Source organism: Leopardus geoffroyi, chromosome B4 (genome assembly GCF_018350155.1).
Source record: "Leopardus geoffroyi isolate Oge1 chromosome B4, O.geoffroyi_Oge1_pat1.0, whole genome shotgun sequence".
In the NCBI taxonomy this organism is placed as follows: Eukaryota; Metazoa; Chordata; class Mammalia; order Carnivora; family Felidae; genus Leopardus; species Leopardus geoffroyi.
This window is the reverse complement of record NC_059341.1, coordinates 69,037,638-69,057,711: the sequence shown is the minus strand read 5'-3', so window position 1 is coordinate 69,057,711 and position 20,074 is coordinate 69,037,638. Positions and strand designations below refer to the sequence as shown.

At 35.2% G+C, this 20,074-nt stretch overlaps 1 protein-coding gene across 4 annotated transcripts in view; it reads right to left on the bottom strand.

Moving 5' to 3' along the window:
* The window catches only part of CNTN1 (contactin 1), a 365,054-nt gene that overhangs the window by 85,237 nt on the left and 259,743 nt on the right, over positions 1 to 20,074 (bottom strand). For 3 of the 4 annotated variants that reach the window (XM_045466117.1, XM_045466116.1, XM_045466115.1), the window contains one exon: positions 1,068 to 1,226. In XM_045466117.1, the coding sequence (XP_045322073.1) occupies positions 1,068 to 1,226 (159 nt within the window). Of the gene's footprint in view, positions 1 to 1,067; positions 1,227 to 8,968; positions 10,166 to 20,074 lie in introns of those variants that run through there. The other variant, XM_045466118.1, reaches the window with a different exon arrangement.

Below are 20,074 nucleotides of genomic sequence, written 5' to 3'. Positions count from 1 at the left end.
TTATCAAACATCTAAATTGTTTTTATATTATTTTTCAAATGGTCTGATTTTGCCAAGTTTATTGCTAGATAACTTACATTCGCAAGCATAATGTAGCAGAAATATTTCACCTGTTTCTAACTTGTGTTCTTTATATAATATATGGAGAATACCTCAATACTAAAATATATCTAAACCCTCATAACAGCCTTCAGGTTTATATTTAGTTCATTTCACATAATAGGAATAAATTATCAAAGAAAATTAAATCTAAACTAAAACTTCTCAATGATCAGTACAATTAAATCCCATTATGTTAGTGAAAGCAAAAATAAGAGCAGGTTTGGGATATTCTGGGATTACTTCTTTTCAAATTTTTAAAAAGACAAACATTTTATTCATTTTGTTTTTTTCTCCCCTTGTGACAACTGAGCACATATTTCTACGTCTCTTCATTATATCTAAAAGAAACTCTAGCAATTACAAGTTTGTTTAAAAATAATGTCAAAATGACAAACAGAAACAGGTTATTTCATTGAAAGAATCCTTCATTTTCTTTGACATTACACCCAAAACTTCATTGAAAATATGTTCTGAGGAAATTCAAAGCAGGTATGATCATCTTTGAAAAACAAAGGCTATAGTAGTGAGAAACTGGGTGCTTAAATTAATATTTATAATCAAAGTGGCTTTTCTAAAAATGCAGAATAGTACCTATGTAATTGAAAAAAAATGAGTCATAAATAATAAGCTATAGATATCATTTGCCAAAAAAAAAAAAGATTTCCTGAAGTTTTTTTTTTTCCTAATAAACCTTAGAATTACACATAGCAAACTAGAAAACTAGGAGGCCTCTCTTTGCTTTCCCATTATAGATTCAGAAATGCTGCTTCCCCTGCAGCTTTAAAATGTCTAAGTTCCTTGTGGTTTTCTTCACTACCATCCCACAGGGATACTTGAAAAAAAAATTAAAAATAAAAAAGCATTTCAAGGTAGATGATGAAATCCTTAAAAAGTCCAGATATTCATTTTTGTGAAAATAATTCATTTAAAAATATGCACAGATTAATCAGACAAATGAAACTTACCTGTCTTTGCATCTTTCCAGTCATCTGAAAGAATAGTCTTGGTCTGAATAGTGTATTTAGATATAGGACTATGATTGTCTGAACCACGGCTCCAAGTAAGTGCCACAGAAGTGGCTCTAATGTCTTCTATTCGCAGACCACCTGGAGGGCCTGGAGGGCCTGGAATGAAAATTTGGGTAATGAATCAATGAATCCCAACTAGCGAATTAAGTGCACATTCGAATACAAAAAACATCTTCTATGAAATTAAAGAACATTTGTATCATATAATCGGTGTTGCCATATTTCTTTTGGAATATATAAACTATAATAGGCAGGGGCGCCTGGGTGGCTCAGTCGGTTGGGCGGCCGACTTCAGATCAGGTCATGATCTCGCTGTCTGTGAGGGCTGAGTTCGAGCCCCGCGTCAGGCTCTGTGCTGACAGCTCAGAGCCTGGAGCCTGTTTCAGATTCTGTGTCTCCCTCTCTCTGACCCTCCCCTGTTCATGCTCTGTCTCTCTCTGTCTCAAAAATAAATAAATGTTAAAAAAAATTTAAAAAAATAAACTATAATAGGCAATAATAATAATAATATTATGGCCTTTGCTAAATGATTCATGGTGTCTCTTTGAAAAAGGAGATAAATGCTATAATTTAGAAATGGCATTATTCAAGATAAATATGACAATCTTGGGTTCATAAAATGGATACACATGACAACCTTTGACTTATAAAATGCAATTGGCATTATAGGACCTAACAGAGTATAGCAAGTTAATAAATGTTTGCTGAATGCATAAATCAGATATGGTAGCACAAATAAGTCCAGATATGAGAATAGTTAGTTAAATGTTTCATTGTGCTTCCCCCAGATGGAACAAATTCTTTTTTATAACCCTAAATGGTCTAGGTAGTTTATTTTACTTGGAGTAGAAAATTCTGGGAATTATTGTATAATTTTGGATAACACATTCATATTAGTTACAGTAATGGGAGTAAATAATATGAAAAGAAATATCTATTTCCATAAAATACAAAAAACAATCATCAACTCAGAGATACACCAGAAATGCTCTGAAACACAAAATAATATACTGAAGAGTCTTAGGACAGAAAGATTATTAATGCAGAACATAAAACAATGTTAAAAATAGGTTTTCATAGATGCTTCATAGGTCAGCACCAATATTACTCATTGAGAGCACTATGCCAGGTAGTAGAAAAAACACATGATGCATAACTTTTGGGTACAGAAGAGCTCTTCAGGGTCTTGAAAAGAGTGAAATGGACCAGCAAATAAATAACTATAATTGTCGGGGTGCCTGGGTGGCTCAGTGGGTTACACATCCGACTTCAGCTCAGGTCATGATCTCACGGCTTGTGGGTTTGAGCCCCGCGTCAGGCTCTGTGCCGACAGCTCAGAGCCTGGAGCCTGCTTCAGATTCTGTCTCCCTCTCTCTCTGCCCCTCCCTCGCTCATGCTCTGTCTCTCTCTCAAAAATAAATAAACACTAAAAAAAAATAACTATAATTGGAAATGCCAGTAAATGCCATGATAATGGCATACAAGGCATTTATACTTTACATCACAATTTCTTGTTTTTAAAAATGAGAAAAACATCCTTTAAGTGGTACAGAGGCACCCACTGTTTACAATGCCACAGAAGGTTCTCAGGGAATAGAGACATCCTTGCATAGACATTTCAGAAAATACTCTCACTTGTTTTCTTTACACCAGAAAGGAGTCGATCCCCAACTAAATTGGGCATATTAAATATAATAACAACTTTGGTAAAATGATACCTTTGGCTTTTCATTGTGAATGTAGTACTAAAGACATGTGTAGCTAAATATAAATACTTTACTCTTGATTTATCAAATCAGATTCTTAGCATGCATCGTTTTGGTTTTTGCAAATGGGTTTTGGTTTTTGCTAAGGTATAGATGATTTCCTTGTAGCTGATCCCAAGGGGGAAAAAGTATAGATAGATCCATACAAATACATTGCTGCTAATACTAAAATAACACAAGACACATCCTATTGATGGTAGTAAATTTTATTATTTGGAGGTTTATATAACATATAAATAAACTTTTATAAATGGATCATCTCTAATAGTGTATTTATACTTCTCGATGTTAATCAAAAGCAACATATATACATCATCCAGAATAAATGAAAATAGACACATAAGTAATATAGAACACGTGCGATATTCTGAAAGAAAAAACTGCATTTTTCATGTGTAAAAACCACATTGATTGGATACTTTTTCTGAGCACAAAGGTATGGCATCAATAAAATGTTAAGGGGGATTTAAGCCATAATTGCCATAGGTTAGCCTTTAACCATTAAAGTATAAATTATTGCCCTGCTGTTATTCTCTGAAGTTCTTGGAGTGGCAAATGAGTAATATTTTAAAAGTTCAGATTAGAGTTGCATATTAGGAACATATTTGTTGGAATCTTACATGCCAAATAATTTCACTCAGTCATCCATTCATTGAACAGTAACTCTGTTAAGCAAGACATTGTAATTAAATTTGTGCATTTTGTTTCCTCTGATATATGCTTGGCTGCTAATGGGTTCTTAACAAATATTTTGGTGTCTACATAAATGCATATATCACATTTGAACTGCTCTCAGATCTATAAACATAGCAGTCATCCACAATACAAGCTCTACTTTTCCATTTGCCTTGAATATCATCCTAAGGAGGTAAAATTGAGAGAACAAATGGAAAGGTGTCGGTTGAGATCCTCAAAACCCTGGTGTGGCAATGTTACTTAGTAATGCCAAGTACACTTTTCCATCTAGTAAGTGACTACGAATATCTCCTGGAAAATACCTGAGAGAAAAGTACTATTAAAGGCAGGGATTGTGGAGTTTAAAAGAGGCTTGACTTTAAATTCTGTGCCCTTTGCCTGGTGACTCAGTCGGTTAAGTGCCCGACTCTTGATTTTGGCTCAGGTCGTGATCTCATGGTTGTGATGAGATCTAGCCCCACTTTGTTGCATCGGGCTCCATGCTGAGCGTGGAGCCTGCTTAAGATTCTCTCTCTCCCTGTCCCTTTGTCGCTCTTCCATGCTCACACAAACTCTCCACACACTCTAAAATATATGTGTGTGTATATTTATATTTATGAATATATATAATATAAATATATACAAATATTATATATATAATAAGTTCTATGCCCTGATTTATCATGGGCAAGTTTTTTAAAATTATTGTTTCCATTTCCTCATCTGTAAACTAGGAGTAATAAAAATTGATCATAATATAGAATAGTTTTTTTTAGGATTGAAACAATATCTTTAAAGAATATAGTGGTAGACTTGATCCATAGAAAGTCCTCAGTAAACTTTAAGTATCAAAAGTATTATTGCTGTTATTCCTGTAAGAGCTTCCTGGGCACCTGAGCTACTAAGCAGCAGTAATTATTGAATTGGGAGTGATCTGTTTCTCAGCTTGCTCATTTACAACTTGTTTTCACTTAAAAATAAAGTGTTTTCTGACAAATTTGTTGGAGGTGAAGAAAGGTTGGCCGTGTGAAGTCCCTTAGTTTGTACTAAGAAATCACGATGTAGCAAAAACAGAGGAGTGGTGCTATCAAGAGAAACTTGCACAACCCAGGAGGTCAGCTCAGGGCCAATATTGTATTATCCCCCAGAGGAAGATTTTCAAAGCAGTGTAGCTGATATTACTTGTTCATTTTTTCCTGTTCATAATGGAGAAAAAAGTTTTATGGTAGAAAATAAAATGCAGCTACCAGTTCCTCAGCACACACACAAGAAGGCATTCGGAACCGGCCACCCTTGTTATTCTTCCATCAATGAGGAGAAAAAAGCAATACATGATTCTAAGAGTTTCTCTTCCTCCCTCCCTCCCTTTCTCTCTCTTTCTCTGTCTCTTCTCTACCTCCACCTCCTCTCTCTCTCTTTCTCTTTTTCTCTGCCTTCTCTCCTTCTCCCTTTCCTTTTCCCTCTCCCTCTCTTTAAGCTCCTACTGTTTTACAAACACTCTCAAGAAATATACAAGCAATGAATTAAAGTCAGGGAAAAATGTAAGCAAATGGACTGTTACATGCAGCTTATTTCATTATTACCCTACTCATATATCTTTCCAATTTCTTAAGTGGCCCTCAGGCAGATAGCTAATTGTTCCTAAGAATGTTATTTATAATGAATTATGTATGTATGTGTATATATATATATATATATATATATATATATATATATGTATATACATATATATACATATATATATGTATATACATATATATATATACATATATATAAATTAAAATGAAATTAAATTGAAATTATAATGACACAGAAACATTGGTCAGATAGAAAGGAACTTTGGAATTTGACATGCATTTTAAATGCTTATATACATTCAATGAGAAATTATTTTAGTCTTCCATTTTCTTTCTTTTTTAAATTTTTTTTTTAAATTTTAGATGTTTGTTCATTTACTTTGAGTGGGAGAGGGGTCAGAGAGAGAGGGACAGAGGATCCCAATGACCTGACCCTACATCAAGAGTTGGATGCTTAACCAACTGAGCCATCCAAGCACCCCCATTTTTTTGTTTTTAATCATTACAGATCAGGATGGCAGGAGGAGGGGGAAGTGTGTGTGGAGGAACTGGGATATTTCCCTGACTAGCCCTGGCAAAACTTTCTTTTGATTCTTCTCACTGCCATTAAATGCTTAGGAAGCTGGAAAGAGAGGAGTAAGGAGAAAAATAAAAAAAAAGATCTGGGGGAGGAGATAAAAAGCTTTTTAAAGGACGCTTTTTATTTTTAGTTTTTATGAAGACAGTCTGACCAAATTCTCCTAGGATAAAATTTCCAGTGCAAACTTCAGTGTCAATACTCTCTATCTCCTGTTCAAAATCATGGTGCTCTATCACTATTTTTCTTGGACCTACCTTTCTGTACTTCTTCAGGTAGAGGCTGTCACTGTGTAATTCCTTCTCTATTTGCACTACCCTCTGTCTTACTATCCTGGTTTTTCACTCATATTCTTGTCCTCTGCCTTTAAATATCCCTCACAGAGATTGCTGCCTGAGAACGCTCCATAAAAATCTCACCTATAGTGGATAATTAGTGGTCTGTCAAAGTCCTTGCTAGTGCTATGTTTCAACATTGTGGGTTCTTCAAAGTCAGGCAAAAGGAATCTACAATTACTGAAGTTTGTTCTTTTTTTTTTTTTTTTCCAACCAGTGAAGAAGGACTGTGGGAAATATCCAGAATGGTCCTGTATCATCTGTGGTTCAATGCAGTCTCATTTGCCACATTGATACTCCCTACCCCTAAATCTCTCCAGGTTCTCAATGTTTTAACTATGAAATCATTGACTGCAGGCAAATAACAAAAACATTTCAGTATGTAATATGGATCACATACATTTTAGAGTGCATGTAAGTGAATATCTGTATATTTACCAAAGGATCCAGAACTCTAGAAAGGTTATTGCCAGAGTCACCCAGATAGTTTGTAACAGAGTACAGACTGGGACAAGAGACTGGGTGTCCTGACATAACTCACACAAAATGAGAAAAGGCCCATTTGAAATTTAGATCCTGCAGCCCAAAGGTGCCTATCTGCAAAAACCCTCCAAAAAGCTACCTGAATACTGACAGGTTTACCCTGTTGTTTTCTTGGATTTCTCTGTGTTTTTTTTAAATAATATAATGTATTTTTTAACAAGTATGAACTCATAACAACATAAAATTTATATGACATAAAATGTTAGTGAATAAAAATTTTATATTTTTTATTTTAATAAAAATAATATATTTTACTGGGCCCTTATTATATTGAAGTCACTGCTAACTCTCATCATCAATGATGTAGGTGCTATCATTTTTGCTACTTTACAGATGAGGAAACAGAGACATGGATAGATTAAACGATCACAGTCATACAGCTAGCAAATGACAGAGCTAGGATGTAAACACAGCCACTTTGCCATGAAACCAACTTTCCAATAACTATAGCATGATGATTTAAATTATTGCATTATCAGAATCAAATTCAAAAAATGGTATTGAGCTTTCTTTGGAGACCTCTCTTGTTGGGGACAATATGAATATCTTGGGCACAAGTGTATATTTTAGAAAAAATGACCAATACTGTTATACAATGACCGTAACTTTTTAAATCTTTGCTTGATCTGTTAGCTCAGATAAATGAAGATAAACACATCAGCTGTCTATAAATTCATACTGAATATATCCCCAGTTTTTCTTGATCACATAAAGCCATCTGTTAATCTTTCCTTAATTTTGCCAGTGTCTTTAGGTAAAAATACCTATGTATGAGCGAAATATAGATGTGATTTCCACTCAATTCTTGGTCATAGGTAATCAGAGGAAAAACTGAGCAAGAACACAACTATTTATCAATTTGGCCATTTCTTCTTTGGGAAAGTAGTAACATTCTATGAAAAGGAGTTTAGACACTTGAGAAAAAATCGCCAGGAAAAAAATATTTTAAAATGTCTCCATCAATAATTGAGACACATTTTCGGATGAGTCAAATGGGATAGAAGATTTGAAATTGGGACCCTCCAGAATTAAACAGGGTGCACAGCAGCCATGACTCCACCCCGTGCATTGCTTGAGTTTGTGCTGACACTTAGGCAGGACTGATCACTAATGGACTTTCTTCTTCTTAAACACTGACTTTCTAAACAACCGGACCCTAAACTTTTGGTCCTCTTGGGACTTCCTTCCACATGGCACACACATTTAATATAAACCTGCACGTTCCAGAGCTGCTGCAAGCGTGAAACATATCTAGCATTACTCTCTACCTGTAATTCCCATTAAGTAATTAAAGCAAACACCACATGCAAAACTCTGTGATTCTTTGTTTATTTTTTACTAAAATAGCAAATTTTAATGAAAAGTTTGAATGTTAAGGAAACAAACACTTCTCAGAACAAATGATCTTCCCTTTTAAAATAAAATAATCTTGAAAAAATCACATTACTGAAAGGACATCAGTTATATTAGGAGAGGTGACCTCTTTTTTTTTTACCAGTATGTGTCAGCTAAAGTCCTTTTATTATTGTAGGCCTATTTCTGTTCTCAAAATTAGTTAAGACAATGGTTCTACATAATTTTCTGAAACACAGTTCAATGTCATGGGGTCTTGTCAATGTTTAAAGCTCTACTAAGGTGAAGGTGAATATTAAACATCCCTACCATTTAATAGGAGCATGGTAGTTTTTTAACCTCTAACATTGAGAGAAGTGAACTTAGATCCATTCATAATGAGAATAAATCTAACAGGAGAGCAATGAATCTTTATAACCTCTACTTATTATCAATGCAGTTTATTTAAACAAGAATATTCTCCCTTTCCCAGAAACAGGAAAAGCACACTTGTTGTCATGTGATTTTCTTTCAAATTTTTATTCTTTCTTTTTTAAAGCTATATCCCCATCTAGGGGCATCTGGGTGGCTCAGTCGGTTAAGTGTCTGACTTCAGCTCAGGTCATGATCTCATGGCCCGTGAGTTTGAGCCCCGCATCAGATTCTATGCTGACAGCTCAGATTCTGTGTCTCCCTCTCTCTCTACCCCTCCCCTGCTCACACTCTGTCTCTCTCTCAAAAATAAATAAACATTAAAATTTTTTTTAAAAACCAACAACTATATCCCCATCTGGTCTTGGTGGTATACTTTCAATTACGGTCTATGAAAGAAGATGTCCACAATGACGATTCATGTACATATCTCCATGATGATATTTACAGGTACATGAGAGTTTCAGAAAAATTCTAAATATCTTATTAAAATGGCAATTGATCTGGATCTCTATTCTAAATTCTAAGATAGTTCCATCTGTGACAGTAATTGAGACTGGAAATTTTTAAAAAAATTAAAAAGGTGGAAATTAACAACATCTTGAGCCAGAGATTTTTATTCCTTTATGATGACTAATGAGTTATTTAAAAAAGAACACGACATATATATTTAAGAGTCATATCCATATCCCTCAAAACTTTCCTGAGAGTTCTTCCAACAACAGATGGGGTTGCTTGAGCTACTAAACGAGAAGTTTATATAATACCTTATACCTAAATATAAACCTGTTTAAGAGCAAAATTATTTCTGGTAAAGAGACAAGAATTTTAAGCATGTCTTTTTGACCAAAGGGGAAAAATTAAAGTATTTTGAAACAATGAAATTTAAGCAGTTCCAGAAAGAATTATATATACTTCATTTTAATCTTTCACTTCTGCTCAAGTCCTTCCAGTCACAGTCTCAAATTTCCTGCCCAAATTAAAGATCCAAGAAGGTTGATGGTAGGAGTTAATAAAATTAAATACACATCCATGCTGTTAACGGCTTGGTATCTTCACATAAACCTTGCTACTGAGACAACAATTTTCTCTGCATGCTGTCCATTTTCACTTCCCAATCCCAGGAATTGTTCCAAAAACCCTACAGAGCCATGGACAGTCTTGAGTTGTTTATTGCTGCTTTTCATCCATTCTTGCCAAAGAATATATATATGGCATCAGGATACAAAAGACCAATGGAGTAATGCTCCTTAGAATGCATCCTAATTAATATGACACCTTCGTGAATTTGACAACAACACTGTTCATTACCTGCTTGGCTAAATCAAACAGTCCATTCAGTGGCAATACTCCTGTATTATAATTCACCAGTTCTTCATAATTTTTTTCAGATAATGAGCTAATTTCTGAGATATGTAATTTCAATGAAAAACAGGACATGAAAACACAAAAATTTCACTTGGCCATTATAAGACGTACTAGGTTAGTTCACTAGCCATTTTTCATATTAGTGAAGCTATAATTATATTTTTAAATATCTTCCTGCTGAAAAGTACGTTTATAAGTTTCAAAGGGGGGAAAATCCTCTAAGATCTAGATGGGAGGGAAAACTGCAGAAGCTACAAAATTGAGTAAATTAGTATAATCTAGAATAATATGTTAAAAAAAAAAAGAAAGAAAGAAAAAAAGGCTTTCACACAAATGGTGAGTGTCAACGATCACCAGGTTGGAGGCAGGCTGGCACAGACGGGGAGAAAAGGATCCACCATGTTTTTCTCTCCATCTTTTCTGTTTTTACCTGCAAGAGGAAAGATCAAGGCTGAAGGGACAGTGTGGATGCCCGGTTAGGGGCAGGAAGCCATGTGCTTTGGGTATTTGCCATGAGTCCTTGATGGGTAAGTTGAACTAATGAGCAAAGGAAAACATCTTCTCCTAGACACTGGAGATGGGAGTCCAAGAGAGAAGGCTAAAGTGACAAGCTTTGGCCCAATCAAACCTCTCTCCCCCTGTAATAGTGACTGACTTTCTAGAGAACAAGAGCTGTACCTGGATCCGTTCCCCCACATTAGCAAACAAACAAACAAAAACTCCTAGAACCTTTGTAATTTCATTCCAGAAGTGCAAGCCTACTTACTAAAACATGTGCTTGAAGGCTTACAACTAAGAAAAAAATACTGAGGGTGAACTTAACAATGATTCTAAAAAGCTAACCAGTGTTTGGGACTGGATGTCACGGGAACTTGTGTCTTGAGGTATATGGTATTTATTTTTTATGTCTACATTATACATTAATAGCAAAGAGGGAAGAAATAAAGGAAGATGTTTATAAAACATCACCATGGTCATTGTGTGAGCTGTAACTATTATTATTCTCTTTCATAAATATGGAATCTGAGACTTAGAGTGATTAACTGACTAGCCTAAGACCACAGCTGAATCAGTAGTGGGAGTGGCTTTCTAAGGTACATTTGCTTCATGCCAAATGTCATACCTTTTAAAGTGCACCATATGGATATTTTTCTTTTAATTTTTTAAAGTTTATTTATTTATTTTGAGAGAGTGAGACTGAGAGAGAGTGCAAGCGGGGTAGGGGCAGAGAGAGGGGGGAGAGAATCCCAAGCAGGCTCCGCACTGCCAATGCAGAGCCCGATGCAGGGCTCAAATTCACGAACTATGAGATCACTACCTGAGCTGAAACCAAGAGTTGGGCGCTCAACTGACTGAGCCATCCAGAGGCCTCACATCATGTAGATCTTTTAATGATTGTATGCATATATTAACTATAGTATTAGAGAAAATCATGTAATTTATAGGATGACCAGCCACCTCTTTCCCTTACCCATAACTAAGTATAATTTGATTATTAGAATTAGACCACTTTACCACACTATTATCTCTCTGGTGGTGACTATTTAACTATGAGAAATAATATGTAAAAACTCGCTTTTGCTGACTGCTTATTGCAAATTTTGTCCTTATGATAAATGGTAGCAAAGGGCGCCAAATTCACTTGTCACTTTAAACACATGAGATTTCTACATCTTTTCAATGAGAACTGGAAGTATTAATTTTGGATATATTCTGTGCAAACACCACGCCCCTCACTCCCTGGCCTTTAAATAAAGTTTTGGTAGATTTTGCTATATTAGCAGAGTTTGCTTCTCTGAACCCTGAGGTTTTAAGTCTGGTAAGAGGGGACTCTGCACAGTCACACAGCAAGTCTCCCTAAACTGCCATACAATAGAGTTCCATTTCCTTGATTTAGGCACCTTAGCTACCAGCTTACACAAGAACATATCAGATGGTGACATCAGACAGATTTGACATATTACTGTCAGTAACGGTCTGTTGCTCCTGGAAAGATTCTCAGGAACACGTGGAGTTGCTCAAGCTCTGGTGTTGACAGCCAGTAAGACAGGAAGGAGCTGAAGTTTAGAGGTATATTCTTCAGTGTGATAGAGCCTCGACTATTCTGGGACACTCATACAAGGGATCACTACATCTTGGCATGTCACGAGTTACTTGCTACTCACATGTTTGTGCATTATTTCTTTTCTAAAATGAAGTGGATTCAAGGTTGTCCCTGCAACATGCTAACTCTTAGCTTACGTGCATCATCCCGACGCACTTTCAAAGGAGTTGGCACTCTCGCTGCCCTGGGAAATTCACAGAAACCACAGCCAGCTTCCTCACCTCCTCTCATGTCCATAGAGTGACCATTACTGTTGGCTAATATTGGACCATTAGAAATTAAAATAGTGTTTTACTTTTTAGGGAAAAAAAAGCCTTGGGATTTATGCCAGAATGGGCATTGACTTGTAAGTGTACTGGGCAGTCAAATAGTATAACCGGGGGCGCCTGGGTGGCGCAGTCGGTTAAGCGAACGACTTCAGCCAGGTCACGATCTCGCGGTCCGTGAGTTCGAGCCCCGCGTCAGGCTCTGGGCTGATGGCTCAGAGCCTGGAGCCTGTTTCGGATTCTGTGTCTCCCTCTCTCTCTGCCCCTCCCCCGTTCATGCTCTGTCTCTCTCTGTCCCAAAAATAAATAAACGTTGAAAAAAAAAACAAATAGTATAACGGGAAAGTGCAGTAGCAGAGGAAAGACAGAAGTCACTTCTGTGCTGATGTAATGATAGGTCCTAAGTCAAATTTAGATAACACATGGGGTATTCTGTCAAGTATGGGATCCTGTAGTTACCTTTAAGGAGGAAGTGGAGAGGATGCGAAACATGGTTGCATCATAGTTCAAATCCACAGCTGGGTTTGTAGGATATCAAGAGAAAGTCTACAGAGTCAGTTACAGAATACTTTTCACATATCTTCCTTTCTCTTTGAGTATATCTTAATTAATTTGATATCAAGATTTTACTTTCCTCTCTAACCTAACTTTGAATGATCATCAATACTTCAGAGTGGTTTGGATAGACAATTTAATTAACTTGATAAACTACATGCCAACAGTGAAACAGATGTAAAATAAAAATGATATGATCTGGCTTTTATATGTTGCGAAGTTAAGCATTAAGTGAAGTAAAATAAGTTATATAGTAAATTTAGAGCACTGGTATCTGGCCACGTTCTGGCTTTATAAGGTGAGAGCTGAAGATTATTCCTTTTCCTTTTTTCAATTCCCTCTGCTTATGAAATGGGATTACCAGTTATTACACTACTACCTCACAGCAATTTTAAGATACAACAAAAAGATGATATGATAAAATTTATATGAGAGTCCTATAGACATATCCATTATAAAGTAAAACATTTAAATATTTGAATAGTTGAATGTTATTTATTTTAAAAAAATTAATGTTGATTTATTTTTCAGAGTGAGAGACAGAGCGTGAGTGGGAGAGGGGCAGAGAGATAAGGAGACACACACAGAATCTCAAGTGGGGTCCAGGCTCTGAGCTGTCAGCACAGAGTCAGACTCGGGGTTCGAACTCACAGACCTCAAGATCATGACCTGAGCTGAAGTCAGAGGCTTAACAGACTGAGCCACCCAGGTGCCCCTTGAATGAATCAATTTTAAAGCTAAAGAGCACATTTTAAAATCAAACTTTAAAGCCACCTCCTATATTTATTGTTTTTGCTATTATAATTGCATGATGCTGAGTAGCTATATATATACCTATATATATATATATATATATATAGGTATATATATATATATTTTTTACTACTATAATTTCCCCTGTTATTAGGTCAGCTATAAATTATCATGGGCAAAAATAAAATTGCAAAATCGGCATCAGTGACTTTCTATGGAATAAAAAGTTCTTACCAATAAAGAAAGAGGCCTACTTTTTAAATTTTCCAAATTTATTATTTTATCTCATTGAATATATCTGGATTAGTGTTTCGTTATATTGTGTTTCAGCCATGAGCTAGATGTTACATCTGTAGTCAGGCTGCTTGGATTCAAATTTCGTTCTGCTTAGTAGCTGTATGACCTTAAGCCTCATTGGGACTCAATTTTTTTATGTGTAAATTGGGGATAACAATAGTATCCATCACTTAAAACAGTGCCTGTTAAGTAATAAGCCTTTAATTAATATTATGTATCTTTATATAGGAAATACATGATATATGGTAAGTAATATGTATTTTAATACCACATGTCTTTATGATACTCTATCTGCTCTATTATACATTAAATTATATAATTATATATCTTTATTTTTATTTTATATTCATAATATAATGTTTTTCATGGCCTGAAGATTGGAGTTGTAAACATAATATTCTTCCAACATACACTGAAATTATTTTCAAAATATGAACTAATTGTCATTTATGTATGCTCATAAAGACTTTTAACTATCTCTATCTGAACTGTTGTTATAATTTGACTGGCATAATTGTCACATAAATTTGGCACCATTGGTAAATACACCAGCTGTATAAAGCCTACCATACAGCACTGCAGTGGAGCATGTAAAAGTGTACCATGGCTATTAAGCTCTGTAAAGCTTTCCTCCTTTCTCTCCTGGAATCAGAGTGAGGAGAAGTGAGTTTGCTGATTATTTGTTAAGGGATCCGTGGATACAGACAGACTGTGTAGCAAAGAGTAAGTTTCAGTTTGCCAAAAGCTGACCAGTTTGATTATGAGACGAAGAGGGTCAGGAATAATTAATGAACAAAGAGGAGAAGAAACCCTCCATGAAAACGTCTCTCATTGCATTCCATTGAGGAAAAAGATAAGTAATCCAAATCTTCATCCGTGTATGTACTACAGTGTTGTGTATGAGCTTATGATTCTTACACAATTATGTTTTAATTTTTGAATTTGTAAAATGAGGTGTTACACTAGATCAATTTCAAGACCCATCTTAAAGCATAAAATCGTATGACTCATTCTGAATGAATTACATAATGTGTTGATATATTTGAAAATCACCTTGAATTTATATCAATTTACATTGAACTTACACTGAGGAATACAATTTCAAATCATTGGTGTACTTTATAACTTCAGTAGTATTGGAAGAGTTGTTATTTTTACTAGAGCTTTAAAAAAACAGCTTTAAAAAATAGAACTACTACTGAGTTCTAACTTTGAAGCAATCAAACTACTCTCTAAATTCTGTATTTATTCAAAACAGATACACATTCCAGCTCATTATTTCAGTATTAGTATGTAACAGTTATGGAGATCTGCCCCCTAGCAGCTTTTGAATCTGTTGATCTCAATGGAAAGGAGAATGCTTAATTTCTGGGCAGGCTTTCACTATTAATAGATGTATCACTGTGGTTTAGTGCCAAGTGGGCTCAGGATGCCTCAGGATGGCGCCCAGTCAGTCATTGTTCCAGCCAGTGTGGGCAGCAAGGGCCATTTTCCTGTCTCAGTCCTGTGAGGGCTGATGAGATGGAATCTTTAGTCTGTCTCTGTGGCAAACTTTCTTGGACAACACAAGTGGAAAGTAGAGGCAATTATCCAAGTATCTGAGGTAAATGTGTGTTTTTCTGACCCAAATACTTGAAAAACTACCTCAACTCTTCTCTTTGGTTTGATTATGATTATCTGGACACATCTTTCTGCCTTTATAAGTGTATCTCTTTTCTGGATGTCTTCATATAAGTGCGTATGGTGGCAGGGGTGGTAAGTTGTGTGCGTATTGGTATGCCTAACTTGGTACACATACCACAGGAAACTTTTCTGTCTGTTCTTCCTAATTTTATAGAGACTAAATTGATTAATTTCAAAGGCCTTTGAGATTCATTTAGGCATGCCATGTCTTAATAGTTTTGAATACAAATCCATAGTCTCATATTGGATAATAATTTGAATATAGGATTTCTTAAACACAATTGGAATATTTATGCCAGATACCACAAAAATCTAAATTGTGATTTAATATCAGAAGTTCCACAAATCTTAACATGACAGCAGACTTTCTTTCCTTTTGCTTTTACTTATAGCCAAGGACTGTAGGTTAGCCATACAAGTAGAATTCCAAATAACCCAGGAATTAATAGTTTAATCTCTTTTAGTGACTGTCTTTGGTTTTATCTTTTTCCACAATGTTTTAAACCCTTAACTGCTATTTATTAGCATATGCCACACAATGGGAAGGAAAGAGAAAAGAGCAGAAGCTGTAATCTCTAACTTTTACTACTTAGTAGCAGCAATTCTAGAATGGACTTGGTCATCGTTCTGATACTACACCAAATTAACTATAGAAAGCTTTAAAGTATTAGATACAGAAGTTTTAGAAATTAACTATAGATTTTATTTATTTGTATTCTCTGGAAGAAGCTCTAATACAATGACAAAACTGGACTGCTTATCACTAAGCAGATGGTAATACAGGGCAAATCCCTCTTAGAGTCCAAATTTACAAAATGAAGGCATAGGAATTATCCAAATGACTTCTAGCATTAATATTAAATTTAAAATTGTATATTCAAATTTGAACATAACTGCAGAGATTTCATATAGTTACTGTGAAGAGCAAACAAGATGTAATTAATGCATGATTTGACAATAACAGAACCAATAAAGCCTTTTGATCTTAAAGAAAATGTTTATGTATTCCATATTTTTTAAGGAAAGAGTACTAACTAACCTGAAACAACAATATCTGAGTAAATGCATCAAAACCAATTTTGCCTGGATATGCTCTGGATATGAACTCTGCTAATATAAAAGAGCTGAGCATTTCCTGTAGAAAAGACCACTAGCCAACCATTGATTTAAAATATAGCAATATTGGGGCGCCTGGGTGGATCAGTCAGTTAAGCATCTGACTTTGGCTCAGGCCATGATCTCGAAGTTCATGAGTGCAAGCCCCATGTCAGGCTCTGTGCTGACAGCTCACAGCCTGGAGCCTGCTTTGGATTCTGTCTCTGTCTCTGTCTCTGTCTCTCTCTGCCCCTCCCCTGCTCGTGATCTATCTCTCTCTCTCAAAAATAAATAAAAACGTTAAAAATAAAATAAAATTAAATAAAATATAGCAATATTATTCAGATAAAATGTATATTGACAGTTTCCATCAGGTTATTTATTTGGCTATGTTAACTTATTCAATGCAGGTTTTAAAAGTGGGTTAGTCATCAGCCAAAATGATCTCCTTAAGAAAGAATCTGGTAACCATGTGATTAGGCCAAGTAATAAAAACTTCAATGAATTACATCAAATAAAAATGACATCTAACATATCCATTTCCATTCTGCAACTGTACTCTGCTTTAGGAATAAAGCGGAAAGCTTCACACACACACACACACACACACACACACACACACACAGAGTCATCTAAATAAAAATGAATTTCAGCTACCCTTTTTTTCAAACATTTCCAAATTTATAGAGCATATGTCAGGGTTTGAGAATTTGACCAAAACAAAAGGAAACAAAAGTTTCAGATAGTGAAAGTCTTTTTTCCTTTTGTGTTTAAATCTCAGACTTACACTAAGAAATTTTGTTTAACATGGTATTTAAGATGTAAAACAACAACAACAAAAAGCCAGGGCATCTGAAAAATATGGTCTTCATTGCATTTTCTGTTTTGGCAAGTTTAGTGCCAAACATTATGTTCAGCTGGGTGTCAGGAAGGTCTTCCTAATAATTGGTAGCAATGCCAAGAATATTTATAATACAACAGAAATACCATGGAAAGTGGTAAAACACGGATGTCAAAGCCTAATTTCCTGCCTTTGTGACCTAATTTTATGGTCCATTTTTTAATGTTGTCCAAAAGTACACTCATGAAAGAGAATTTAGGTTTGGCAATCTGCATAAATATTCCCATAAGTGCTGCTGAATAAATCCTGGAAAACCTTTCCCTCTAAAGGACACTCTTAGCTGAAGAGCTCAGGTTTTTCAGAAGTGTCTTTCATTAAAGAACATTCATACAGGGCTCTTCATGTGTGCCAAAGCTTGCTTGATGAGGCTGACCTGAAATACATTTTTATGGCACCTAAGAAGTAAAACATTTATTATAACAACGAGGACATTTTTATCAATTCTCTTAGTTCAGAGTTTTATTAAGAGGTCTAAAAACATTTGAAGTTTAATAACTGGTTCTTTTTTTGTAACTAAGAATAGTTTTAAACTATAAAGTTTTTTTTTAATATTACGAAATTTATATTTGTTTGAGTTCTAAATCCCTTTGGCTATACTATGCACACATCTGTTTTAAAAGGTTAATTCTGAAGCTACCTCCTTCTCTGATACAATATTATTTTTAATTGAGTTTATATATGCTCTATTGGTAGGAAAAAAAAGCTTTCACTAAAATCTTCTATAAACAAATTTAAACATCATAATACCAAGAATGGTATTATAACCTCTTGTAAAGTTATCTTAAATTTTATAGTAGTGCTCTAGTTGGGGAATGTTTCATCATATTTGGTTTTTGTTTTTTCTTTACTGCTGATATACAGTCATATTGAGTAGTTCTATGATTAACTGTAGAGCTTTTGAAGCTAAACGATCTTACTTAGTGGGACTTAGGGTTTAAGTCCAGTTGTGCTAAAATGATGATGAGGATGAGGGAAAAACTCAAGGCCTTAGTTCTTCTCCCCACCTGGGCTGTTCTCCTCCATTCCCATACCACTCCTGGCCTTCTGTGGCTTCTGGAAAAACATTAATATCATTTTTTCAATTGTCGCCTGATTGACTTCTATTTGGTTTGCCTAGGACACACTGGAGGAAAAGAGGACCTTACTATCTTATGAAACATATTTCTAAAATAAATTATCCCCAAAATACATTGGATAAACAAAACAGGATTACTTGCAAACTATTTTCCATGGATACCCTGGAACAATAATTCCCGAATACCAGTTAGAGACCACTTTATTACAACCATCTGGAGCCTTATTAAAAATAGAGTTTGGCCAACCCAAGCCAGGTTTGAACATTTGGTCACTTTGGTTTGCTTTATTAATTTGATGTCCTCCATAATAAATATAAAAAAATATTTAATGTTTATTTCAAGGAAAGACAGAAATGCATAGGGAAAAAAAATGAAGATGGGTTTTGGGGAAGAAAGAAGAAAACACATACAGTTCTCTGTCACTTTCCAGTAATTCAGCTCTGGTCCCAAATCTGCAGGCCCACTGATTTTTTTCTAGGTCTGGAGGCTAACTGGACCCACTTCCTTAGAAGGTAGTTTGTGGCCATCACTTGTTTAAATATTACCTCTGGGTGTACCATACTCCACTTCTTCTAAAATTATACTATCCTTGAAAAAAGGAGCCCATAAATACTTATTTTCTTTATACTTTCAGTGTATTATATGTTCAGTGATTTTTAAAACTTCCTGTTTTGAGATAATTGTAGATTCACATGTATTTGTGAAAAATAATACTGGGAGATTCTGTATCTCCTTTGCTCATCCATCACTATATCACTAAAGTATACTAGCACAACAGGAAAATTTACTTTGCTATAATCCATCATCCTTATTCAGATTTCACTAGTTTTACATGTATTCATTTGTGTGCCTGTATGTTTCTGTAGTCCTAAGCAACTTTTCTTTTTATCCAATGCATAGACCATCACAGTTACAGAACAATTTCATCAAAAGAATCCTCTGTGGCATCCTTTCCTGGCTACATCTACTTCCTTTCCTCGGCCCTCCGTAACCCACGCCAATCATTAATCTATTCTCCATCTCTAAAATTTTGTCATTTTAAGAATGCTATGTAAAGGGAATCACACAGTATGTAACCTTTGAGATTGGCTTTTTCTTCACTCAGCATAAATCTCCCGAGATACATCCAAGTTGTGTGTATCAATAGATCATTTCCCTTTTATTTTTGAGCATTATTCCATGGTACTCATGTACCACAGTTGAACCATTCCCCTATTGGAGGATATGTGTTTTTTTCCAGTTTTTGATTAGTATGGATAAAGCTGTTGTGATCATTTGTGTATATATTTTTATGTGAACATATGTTCTTATGTCTCTGAGATAAATGCCCAGGAGTACTGGGTTGTATGGTAAGCACATGGCTACCAACTGCCATACTCATGTCCAGAGTGGCTGTCCCATTTCACATTTTCATCAGCAATGTGTAAGTAACTCACTGTCTCTACATCACTATTTTTTTTTTTATTTTAGGCATTCTGATATGTATATAGTGATAAGCCATTATGGTTTTAAATGTACTTTCTCCCAGTGGCTAATGATGTTCAACATCTTTTATATGTTTATTTCCTGGGGTGTCTGGGTGGCTCAGTCGGTTAAGCATCTGACTCTT